Source organism: Schistocerca americana, chromosome 7 (genome assembly GCF_021461395.2).
Source record: "Schistocerca americana isolate TAMUIC-IGC-003095 chromosome 7, iqSchAmer2.1, whole genome shotgun sequence".
Lineage (NCBI taxonomy): Eukaryota > Metazoa > Arthropoda > Insecta > Orthoptera > Acrididae > Schistocerca > Schistocerca americana.
In genome coordinates this window covers 620,752,698-620,765,184 of record NC_060125.1, presented here as the reverse complement: position 1 = coordinate 620,765,184, position 12,487 = coordinate 620,752,698, and the positions used below count along the sequence as shown (strand labels likewise).

Genomic DNA, 12,487 nt, shown 5'->3' with positions numbered 1-12,487 from the left:
CAGTAAAATACAAAGGGAGCTAGCGAAAAATGCTCCTGTTGGAGCACAAAACGGCGAATATGCTTCTGTTTAAAAGGCTCTGACAAGAAAGTGGGGAACCAGCTGCCTTAATCCTCATTCCGACTTTCTCACCTAAAATTTTGGCACGCAAACATATTTGCTCTATTTTGTGCTGAAAGACAGTGAGAGTGGAAGAGAGAGGAGACAGTGCCAGTAGGTGAGAAAGGGAGATGAGACAGTGATGGTGGGAGAGAGAAAGTCGCAGTGAAACTGAACGAGAGGTGGATGAAAACCAAGCGCCAAAGAAACTGGTACAGGTATGCGTATTCAAATACGGAGATATGTAAACAGGCAGAATACGGCGCTGCAGTCGGCAACGCCTGTATAGGACAACAAGTGTCTTGCGCATTTGTAAGATGGGTTACTGCTGCTACAGTGGCATGTTATGAAGTTTTACGCGAGTTTGAACGTGGGGCCATACTCGGCGCACGAGCGCTGAGACACAGCATCTCCGAGGTAGCGATGAAGCGGGGATTTTCCCGTACCACGGTTTCACGTGTGTACAGTTAATATTAGGAATCCGGTAAAACATCAAACCTCCGATTTCGCTGCGGCTAGAAAGAGGTCCCGCAAGAACGGGGCCAACGACGACTGAAAAGAATCGTTCAACGTGACAGGAGTTCTACCCATCCGCTAATTACTGCAGATTTCAATGCTGGGCCATCAACAAGTGTCAGCGTGCGAACCATTCAACGAAACATCATCGATATGGGCTGTCGGAGCCGAAGGAACAATCGTGTACTCTTGATGACTGCACGACACAAAGCTTCACGCCTCGCCTGGACCCGTCAACGCCGACGTTGGACTGTTGGTGACTGAAAACTGTTGCCTGGTCGGACGAGTCTCGTTTCAAATGGTATCGAGCGGATGGACGTGTACGGGTAGGGAGAGAACCTTATGAAGCCATGGGCCCAGCATATCAGCAGGGGACTGTGCATGCTGGTGGAGCGTCTGTAATGGTATGGGGCGTTTGCAGGTGGATGATATGGGGCCCCTGATACGTCTAGATACAACTCTGAAAAGTGACACGTACGTAAGCATCCTGTCTGATCACTTCCGACGGATTTGGGCAAATTCAGCAGGACAATGCGACGTCGCACACGTCCAGAATTGCTACAAATTGGGTCCAGAAACACTTCTAAAAAATGGCTCTGAGCACTATGGGACTCAACTGCTGAGGTCATTAGTCCCCTAGAACTTAGAACTAGTTAAACCTAACTAACCTAAGGACATCACAAACGTCCATGCCCGAGGCAGGATTCGAACCTGCGACCGTAGCGGTCTGGCGGTTCCAGACTGCAGCGCCTTTAACCGCACGGCCACTTCGGCCGGCCAGAAACACTTCTGCTAGCCATCAAACTCCCCAGACATGAACATTATTGAGCATATCTGTGATGCCTTGCAACGTGCTTTCAGAAGAGATGTCCACCCCCTACTACTCTTACGGACAGCCCTGCAGGATTCATGGCATCAGTTTCCTCCAGCACCAGTCCGTGTCACGTGTAAGAGTTTCTTTGTCTACCGACACGTTTGCTCTGGCCATTAATAAACTTAATCACTTATGCTTCTTAAATTCCGATTGTATCATTGCTAGGTCCTTAATTCCGATAGTATATACTCTGTCTTCACGAATAGTACCTCATAACGCCACTTTCACACTGGGCTAAATGAATTGGTGTCTTGTTGATGTTCCGAGGAGGAAGAGGAGATTAGTGTTTAATGTGCGCCGGCCGGAGTGGCCGAGCGGTTCTAGGCGCTACAGTCTGGAACCGCGCGACCGCTACGGTCGCAGGTTCGAATCCTGCCTCGGGCATGGATGTGTGTGATGCCCTTAGGTTAGTTAAATTTAAGTAGTTCTAAGTGCTAGGGGACTGATGACCTCAGAAGTTAAGTCCCATAGTGCTCAGAGCCATTTGAACAATTTTGTTTAACGTGCCTTCGACAAAAAGGTCGTAAGAGACGGAGCTCAAGCTCGGATTAGGGGAGGATGGAGAAGGAAATCGGCTGTGCCCTTTCGAAGGAACGATCCACGCATTCGCCTTAAGCGATTTAGGTGAATCATGGGAAACCTAAATCAGGATAGTCGAACACGGATTTGAACTGTCGTCCCCCCGAACTGTCGACGTTCCGCTTCCGGCGTGATCCCTACTCCATTTGATGACGAATTCACCTGGCGAGCTTTTCTATCCCCTTGACGTCCATAGTTGGAGTTACGAACAATAGCGGTCGACTTTAGGCCTGTTCTGCGCACCTACGTCACGCATACGCCGACAGTCAATGAGCGTTCAGTAGTCTCTAGAGCGTCTGCTCTGAATGCCGTAGCTAATGCGAGCATTAAACGTGATAGTAGCGAATTGTTTAGTGAATTGTTTCATTTATTGCGAGCTGTCATTGCTGATGGTGGTGGTAAGTGATAAATTCTGCATAAGCAAGCGAGAGACATAATTTGCAGGATAAACGCTTCCGTCAAGCGGAAGGCACTGTAATGCATATGAGCATTCCCTTCACTTGTTTAAGCCAAGTATTATGCATATTCATGCGATCGGGAATGCTCAGTAGCAGCCAGGCGACATGTACATTTAACAATTAAGCGTCAGCAAGGAGTATTAGTGATGAAGTCACAGGAGGCAATGTTGTGCAACCTTAGTAGGGACAGGATCCGACTATTCGGGAGTAGCATCTTACAATCTGAGACAGTGTTCCGAGACAAACTTCCGTCACAATGTCCGCAAACGTGACGTCAGATCCGCCTAGCAACAGCGATATGAACGGCCATTGTATGTAGGAAACGAGAGAAGTGTCCTCATTGGCTGAGAGAGAAAGGTGGGGGTGGTCCCTCTTGTCCTTCAGGAAGACAGGAAGAGTCAGGCGCGAGGAGCCACTCAAAACGCACGGTCGAAAACGGGGGCGGCTCTAAAAGAACGGTCGCGAGTGCATATTTCAGATGTTAAACAAGATATAAAGTGAAGATATTAGTTACCAGAACGCCACGTGTCGTGGGCAGTGTCTCTCATTATGTAAAGTCAGAAAACGGTGTTAATCTGTGTAAAGGGTCGAATAACGGCGTAGTCTAGAGCCGCCATATTGCAGATGCTGATTCTGTGACGTGCGTGACTAGGCAATTTCTATATTAAAACTAGTATAGTTCAAACGTTGTTGACAATTAAGAACTGGCATCCCTAAACTCTCCGCTTCAGCAGGATCACCACCTATGTGGAACCTGGCGACTGAGCGCGAGGAGGGACTTACCGAAGCAGCGAGACACCAGGTTAGTGATACCGCCCCAGGCCCCCACAACCGCACGAGTGGTCGACTGTGAAGTGCGGCAAATTGAATAGTAGGGCGGCGGCCATTAGAGTGGTAAACTGACGCGCGGAGTTCGAATGTTTATACATCGCTTTTGGTTATAAAATGCCTTCCCTAGAGTTAGGTCACAAACATAATGCCTCATTTAAATACGTTACTACAATATGGTTTTTAATTTATGAACAAACAGCAACTAGTCACTGTTTATGAATTTATCTTACGTACCACATGGAATATGCCGTAGCTAAAAGTTATGTACTGGACCCCTAGCATTTTTCGTAGTTCATTTACGATAGATGTACGCAAAATGCATCAAAATACTCGAAGATTGCTCCACGATATTAATAGATATTTTCCGACTCTACCTTGCTTTAGATTTTATGACGAGAATGCGTTATATATGGCATAGTGCTTTGGCAACTCACACCAAATTATCAAGTTTCAACCTAATCTAGACCATGAAAACACTACTGATCAGCCAACTTTTTTCAAAATGATCAGAACATATAAAATGGTATTCTGTCGGTCGGAAATCTTGCCTCCTGACAGCGCGTAACCATTTTTGTAACAGCTGTGGTTTTGAGAAAGGAAACCTGCAAATAGATGCACAGACATTATGCTAATACCGTGTTACAAAAACATTTATTAAGCAAGTGCACTGACATACAAAACAACTTAAAATATTCACATATCTGTAAAACGTAATATTCGTTCCTTTCTCGAATTTATTTGTACAATTAATCGCTGCACAACTCTTCACCATTGTGCTTCTTTCGATTGGAACGTACAGACAGTAGAATTACGAGTAACAAGTACTGTATGTACGCCCCAACAAATATACAACGTTGAATCAGGGTCTCCATAAACAACAATACTACACACCGTTGGGTGGCTTGCGGAGTATAAATGTAGATGTAGACATCAGACGACAACCACTATAATGGCGTCCAGCCGAAGGTTCAAATTATCCCACGACTGCAGCGCCATCAGTGAGTCTCGTTATTTTTTACAAGGTCTTTGTACCGCCCAGAGAAGCACTTCCTTCTCACTACAATGCCAATGAGGGTGTTGTTGCACGCGCATGCGCATACTGCAACTGTCGCTCGTAACCGGCAACAATGACATTCTCGTCAGTGCCTCAACACGAGCGAACCGACACCGTTCGTGGAGCGGACTATAGTGTGAATTGGGCTTAACTGCACTTTTTCTCCAATTCAGAAAAGAAAGGGAAATAATGAACGTGTGAAGTGGGTTGTTTTGAGATAGTTGTTCTTCTTGTGGTCTTCAATCCTGAGACTGGTTTGATGCAGCTCTCCATGCTACCCTATCCTGTGCAAGTTTCTTCATCTCCCAGTACCTACTGCAACCTACATCCTTCTGAATCTGTTTAGTGTATTCATCTCTTGGTCTCCCTCTCCGATTTTTACCCTCCACGCTGCCCTCCAATGCTAAATTTGTCATCCCTTGATGCCTCAGGACATGTCCAACCAACCGATACCTTCTTCTGGTCAAGTTGTGCCACAAACTTCTCTTCTCCCCAATCCTATTCAATACTTCCTCATTAGTTATGTGATCTACCCACCTTATCTTCAGCATTCTTCTGTAGCACCACATTTCGAAAGCTTCTGTTCTCTTCTTGTCTGAACTATTTATCATCCATGTTTCACTTCCATACATGGCTACACTCCATACAAATACTTTCAGAAACGACTTCCTGACACTTACATTTATACTCAATGTTAACAAATTTCTCTTCTTCAGAAACGCTTTCCTTGCCATTGCCAGTCTACATTTTATATCTTCTCTACTTCGACCATCATCAGTTATTTTGCTCCCCAAATACCAAAACTCCTTTACTACTTTAAGTGTCTCATTTTCCTAATTAATTCCCTCAGCATCACCCGACTTAATTCGACTGCATTCCATTATCCTCGTTTTGCTTTTGTTGATCTTCATCTTATATCCTCCTTTCAAGACACTGTCCATTTCGTTCAACTGCTCTTCCAAGACCTTTGCTGTCTCTGACAGAATTACAATGTCATCGGCGAACCTCAAAGCTTTTATTTCTTCTCCATGGATTTTAATACCTACTCCGAATTTTTCTTTTGTTTCCTTTACTGCTTGCTCAATATACAGATTGAATAACATCGGGGAGAGGCTACAACCCTGTCCCACTCCGTTCCCAACCACTGCTTCCCTTTCATGCCCCTCGACTCTTATAACTGCTATCTGCTTTCTGTACAAATTGTAAATAGCCTTTCTCTCCCTGTATTTTACCCCTGCCACCTTTAGAATTTGAAAGAGAGTATTCCAGTCACCATTGTCAAAAGCTTTCTCTAAGTCTACAAATGCTAGAAATGTAGGTTTGCCTTTCCTTAATCCTTCTTCTAAGAGAAGTTGTAGGGTCAGTATTGCCTCACGTGTTCCAATATTTCTGCCGAATCCAAACTGATCTTCGCCGAGGTCGGCTTCTACCAGTTTTTCCATTCGTCTGTAAAGAATTGGCGTTAGTATTTTGCAGCTGTGACTTATTAAACTGATAGTTCGGTAATTTTCACATCTGTCAACACCTGCTTTCTTTGGGATTGGAATTATTATATTCTTCTTGAAGTCTGAGGGTATTTCGCCTGTCTCATACACCTTGCTCACCAGATGGTAGAGTTATGTCAGGACTCGCTCTCCCAACGCCGGCAGTAGTTGTAATGGAATGTTGTCTACTGTTTGAGATAGTAAGCCGGCTAAAATTAGAAACAGTGAGCTGGGCATTGCGGCGAGGCCGCGTGTTTACCTTGGTGGCCGGGCCGGAGCAGCCGAGGCTGCTGGCCAGCGCGGCGGTGGCGTTGGCGGGGTCTGCCTCGATGTGGTACCAGGCGGAGGCGACGCCGCTCTGCAGGACGAAGCGCAGCGCCAGCGGGGGTTCCCCGGCGGCGGGCGCCGTCAGCAGCAGCGACGCCAGCGCCGCCCCCTCGGCGCGGCCGGCCAGCGTCACCCTGGCGGGGTCGCCGCCCACCGCGGGGGCGTTGCGGCGCACCCAGCGCAGCGCCTCCAGCACGTCCAGCGCCCCCCAGTTGCCCGCCGCCGCCGAGCTGCCCGTGCTCAGGAAGCCCAGCACGCCTGCCGACCGAACTCTGCTGCTTCAGGCCGCCGCGTGGGTTTTGTAAAGGGAGTCATTTACATACAAATCTATTTCCTGCGTCAGTCTTTCATTTATGAGTTTATACGACTGCAACCATTTCCTATGGGTACTTCTCCAGCTCATGTCTGTGAGAGCCCGTACACTGATGAGCCACAACATTGCGACCACCGTCCACTGCGAGGTTGAATACGTCCTTGTGTTGCTGCAGGCACACGAGGAAGTAAGGAAAAAATGTAAGCGCAAGAGAGGCGAATGGGCAGTCATTATAGTGGAATAATGGCTCTGAGCACCACGGGACTCAACTTCTGAGGTCATCAGTCCCTAGAACTCAGAACTACGTAAACCTAACTAACCTAAGAATATAGCTGCCTGCCCAATCGCACATTACTGCAACTGTAAAATTGTTTTAAAAATAAAAGTGGTGTGCCATCCTACGTTTATATTATTACTACTGTCACATTATTCATGTATCTCGTGTATATGTTGTCACCTGCTTGTTGCACTGTATTTACACAATACCATATAAGTAACATTCATACAACTGCCCATCACATTTTCCCAATTTATTTGTAATTAATGCTCACTGAATATGGTATTCTTTGTAATATAAATACTTCTAATGTACTCGCAACGCTATCTTGATTCTTAAAAAATCACTGCTACCATAGTTGATTCAAAATTTCAGTGCACCATAGATAGATGTTAATACAATTGTTACTGTCATATTATTCATTTTATCTCACCTCTATTTTGCTCCTTGTATATAGCACAGTATTTACATAATACCATATAAGTAGCATTCATACAAGCTGGTTGCTACATCTGTCAACTTCATTTGTAATATTATACGCTCATAATGTAAGGTTTATCTTTGTGTTTTAATTTTCATTACGTTATGTCATTCTTTAAAAACAGTCATTCTGTGAAATCAAAGCCGGCCGAAGTGGCCGTGCGGTTAAAGGCGCTGCAGTCTGGAACCGCGGGACCGCTACGGTCGCAGGTTCGAATCCTGCCTCGGGCATGGATGTTTGTGATGTCCTTAGGTTAGTTAGGTTTAACTAGTTCTAAGTTCTAGGGGACTAATGATCTCAGCAGTTGAGTCCCATAGTGCTCAGAGCCATTTGAACCATTTGTGAAATCAAAGTAACCTGTATATTGTGATGTCTCTGAGAGAGAACGTCTCTGACACTGTTGAGTTTGTAAATCTGTAATCTCTGTGATAAATTCACATGTGGCAAATTCTTTTTGGTGTGTGTGTGTGTGTGGTGCTTTGCACAATATGGTGATATACAAGTTACATAAGTGCTGGATATATTTAGGAATATGCAAAAAATACAATTCTGCAACTTCGCAACAAAATCGCGCGGAATTTTCGACGTAAGTACGATAACCACTTAACCTCACATACTTATTTACGCTGTATTTCATCGTTTGGAGGTTAATTATTTTTACATAGGGCGCTTCTAACACTATTTTCCTACCGTAGGGCAACAACACACCAAAAACACTTCGCCACAGTCGAATAATAAAAATCGAAAATCTCGAAAATCATGTGAACAGCCGTCTGATAATGAACTTGCCAGTTCGAAACCGGTAACGGTGCTATTTACCTAAATAAATAGCAGTATTAATAGTGGCTGGTTGCTGTTTTCTTCTCTGTAAGAATTAACCTACATTAACCTAAGGACATGACACACATCCATGCCCAAGGCAGGATTCGAACGTGCGACCGTAGCGGTCTCGCGGTTCCAGACTGTAGCGCCTAGAACCCCAAGGCCACTCCGGCCGGCCGTTATAGTGAAGATACCGGCCGCAAGTACGGAAATCCACTGATACAAGCAGGTTTGCCAAAGGGCACATTGTTGAGGTGCTGCGGCTGCAAACGGGAATCTCTGAAATGGCGAAGCTGGTCACCTATGGAAAGTGGTTGAAGGATGTGAAATAACGAGTAGGCCGTATGGTATTGGAGGACCACGTCTCATCACAAAACGCAGAGGTCCGAGGATTCCCCACTGCGTAATCCAAGATAGGCAGCGATCTGTGGCAGATCTGACGACAGAGTACAATGCTGCTGAAGGCTCGAGTGTTCCGGAACACACTGTTCAAAGGCCAGTGTTGAACATGGAGCTCCACATCACACGCCCCCTACATGGTCCTGAGTTGACCCAATAACATCGTCAGTTATGATTGCAATGAGCATAGCATCGCTGAGTTTTCACTGTGGATTGATAGAAACGTGTTGCCTGTCGAATGAATCTTGTTAGACCATGTCAGTGGATGGATCAGGCTGTCATCCAGGCGAATGACTGCAACATAAATGCACTGCACCATAAATGCAGGCCAGTTTGGACAGAATCATGCTATGGGACCCACTGATTTGGGCTTGCATGGTAACTTTGGTGATAATCGAAGGCATCATGACAGCATTATTGTGGACCAACTGCATCACTACATGCTTGAAGTCTCCCCCTACGGCGACAACATCTTTCAGCAGGATAACTCTTTGTGCTGCAAGGTAAGAATCGTGCTACAGTGGTTTGAGGGTAATTATAGTGAACTCACATTGATGTCTTGGCCAGCAAATGTGCCTCATATGTACTCTCTGGAACCTATATTGGGCGCCAGCTGCGTGCCCATAAACTACCAACCTGTAATTTGTGGGATCTGTTTGACCTGTGCATAGACGTCTGGTGCTTCTGGAATCCTGTCAAGGACTTGTGGAATCCATGCCGAGTACAATCTCTGATGTACTGTGTTTGAAAAGTGGAACAACACGCAACTGGTGGTCTTAATGTTTTGGCTCATCGGTGGATATTACATCCAATGATCAAGAACACAAGTTGCAAAAACTCCAACGGTTTTCAGGTACTATTTAGCGTCCTCTCCCCAAAAATTCCAAGAAAGAGACGGTACTAAAATTCTATAATGAGGTGGCAATGCCGCATTAATGTAGGGGCCACAGACTTGGACTCTACCTGCCAGTTGAACGAGGAGAATTGAAGCAAAGGAGATAAGACTTCTACGGAGACTAGCTGGTCACAAACTCGAACATTGGGTACAAAATAACGAAATCGGGAATGAACTGGGCGTCGAAAGCATTCTTCAGAAAACAGAGATGCGCAAAAAGAAATGGCATAAACACATTCAGAGGACGTTGTATGAACGAGCACCTAAATTAATATACAAATATACATCTCAAGGGAAAATAAATGTTGGGTGTTCTAAGAAGAGATGGCAAGATCAGCTGCAATCTGCTTGAAATTGGAAGGGGCAAGAAGACCCAAACCAAAATTGGATATGATTGTGATGATGAAAATCAGGAAACGTTTTTAAATCACAATAAAAAGTATAAAATGATTTCTCAATCCCATAAATGTCTAAGCTAATTCAGACAGTCGTGAAAAATAAGAGGAAGACCATGAAAAGGGTGTTTAAGGGGCATCCAAGAAGCGACGGAGACAAGAGGAGTAGAAGAGGATGAGGAGCAATGGCAAAATAGAGACTTTCGGCAAGAGAACAGGGCGATGTGTTGACAGCTGTAACACGCCCGCGACACTAAGAAGAATGCTTCAGTAGTTACGACAAGTACTTGCAAGATTTAAAACACAAGGTAAAAGGAAGAAATACACAATGACACGTATTATATGTGACACTTTTATTGCCGGCCGGAGTGACCGAGCGGTTCTAGGCGCTACAGTCTGGAACCGCGCGACCGCTACGGTCGCAGGTTCGAATCCTGCCTCGGGCATGGATGTGTGTGATGTCCTTAGGTTAGTTAGGTTTAAGTAGTTCTAAGTCCTAGGGGACTGATGACCTCCGATGTTTAGTCCCATAGTGCTCAGAGCCATTTGAACCATTTGACACTTTTATTCAAAGACAACAATTACTCTGAAGTAGCTGCAGTTCATGATGGTTGCCGGGACATTACAGAAGGAGGGACGTGGATCTTAACAGGGTGTGTGACCTCCAACGCATGCTCTCCAGCGCGTGTTCCCATGCTGGCCACAAGTTAACGCATCCCACACGTGCTCAATGGGATTTAAGTCGGGGGGAAAAGGCAGGCCATCCGTCGAATGTCCCCTCGTACCAACAGCTCCTCCATCCTCGCTGTTCAATGCAGTCATATATTGTCTTCCACGAAGACGAATGCATCCCTGAAAAGACGCAGTGCCACTAGGCTAGGCGCAAACTGAGAAGCGTATAGCACGTGTGACGTGACACTAGACTACAGCGCGACACGCACGTGCCGCACGGGTCGCGCGGGTCCAGCGCATATTGCGACGCGTACACCAACCGTACTTCGCACCCGCCGACTGGCGACGCTCTGCGCTGACAGAACCGAAGCTCGCGCAGCCTGTTATCTTCCTCAAACGATTTTACAGAAACTATTCACTGAAAATATAAGATTTTTGCCTTACTTGTAGCGTTATATGTCAGCTTCGTGGCGAAGTGCCCATGATCTCGCTAATGACCATTCTTATTGTGATCATTTTAGTTTGCAACGAAAATTATGGGTCTCTATGATTTTGCGTTTAGTGTGTATTACACCATATGTTGCTGCGTATGAAATTTAGCTAACATGTTGAATTTTTGTTTAGACTTGGGAGGAGGTCTCTATCTGCCTCTGATCCCCAGAAAATGGATCCCATGTAGCGCGCTCACTTCCGATCTCACCCCCGCGGGAATGAAACACTCGCAACATCTTTCATATCTCCTACACCGCTCGAGACATCGAAACGAAAGTTTGGCGAATGATAGCACACAAGGAGGAGAGTGTTTTGCCAATTCTTAAACACACGGAACTTTCTTATCTGTATATCAGTACTTATCTATATATCAGTACTTATACTTCCTTTTTTATTTATTTCACCCCAGTTACTAATTTTTTAAGAGTTATCGACAGTTAGCGAAACAAGAGCTTACTTGTATGAAAATAAACATGAAATTTCTTCTTTCATGTTACTGGAAACCGACCTATGAGGTTTTCCGTAAGCTATGGAGCTCTATGATTGCCAATTACTTGTTTAATGATGCACTCCGTTTCGGAATTCTGTCTCAATAGCTGTTGTGAGATGACCAGCAAATAAACATTTTCTTTTTTTTTTTTTTTCCAGCCTTCAGTTGCAAGGTAATAAAAAAAAAATGTTTATTTGCTGTACATTTCACAGTTGCTGACACGCTGCAATATGTTAAAGATTTGTTGTGAGATGAGTTTGGCAAATTACACTGTGACAAAGAAAGTACAATTAAACCAGTCACCAAGAGAAACGTGGCCGTTACTCACAAACGGTGATGCTTCTTCGAATGAGAAAAGGTTAACAACTCACATAAAAATAGGTTACCAATTCTGTTGGATTTTGGTGGAATCCACGTAACCCATCGTATTTTTTAACACTGAGCAACTGGAATGGAAACTTACCAAAGGATTTTATTCCTTCTCTCGATATGAGCAGTATTGAAATAATGACGAGCGTTCCTTCAGGCGGAATGATAGGCACATGCCAGATACTGGTTACTCACCTACGGCTTGCCAAACTGACAATGCGTGATCGCGAATAAAATAGTTGTTATTGAGAAAAATAAACAATTGATCTGTCGCGCAACACAATGGTCAGTGTATTGTCAGCAGCGGAGGATAATGCGCACGACAGGAATGCACAAGCTAGCCATGTGTGCCTTGTGAGTTGGAGTTCGAAAAACATTGTCATGAAAGTAGATCTGCCTTTGTCAACAGTACATTTCAACAAATTAAATATATGTAATCATAACACTCTTTTAGGATATTCCTACTTTCGTAATAATACCGACCATTTTCTTCATTTGTGTAGCCTGTTGTATAATGAGTTTATTAATGCTGATAATGTGCATGCAACAATTGAAATGCTTTTTCTCATTACTGCAAACCAATTAAAACATTGTTATTTGTGACTGCTTTTCGACTGTTTCTAGCTTGCAGTGGAAATGTGATGTTCACATGCATGTAGT

General features: G+C 44.8%; 1 protein-coding gene across 1 annotated transcript in view; it reads right to left on the bottom strand.

Annotated features, from left to right (window-relative positions):
* LOC124623151 (cholinesterase 1-like) overlaps positions 1-12,487 on the bottom strand; it is a 267,903-nt gene that overhangs the window by 31,019 nt on the left and 224,397 nt on the right. Inside the window, exon 4 of the mRNA XM_047148941.1 lies at positions 6,155-6,480. Coding sequence (XP_047004897.1) covers positions 6,155-6,480 — 326 coding nt within the window. The remainder of the gene's footprint in view (positions 1-6,154; positions 6,481-12,487) is intronic.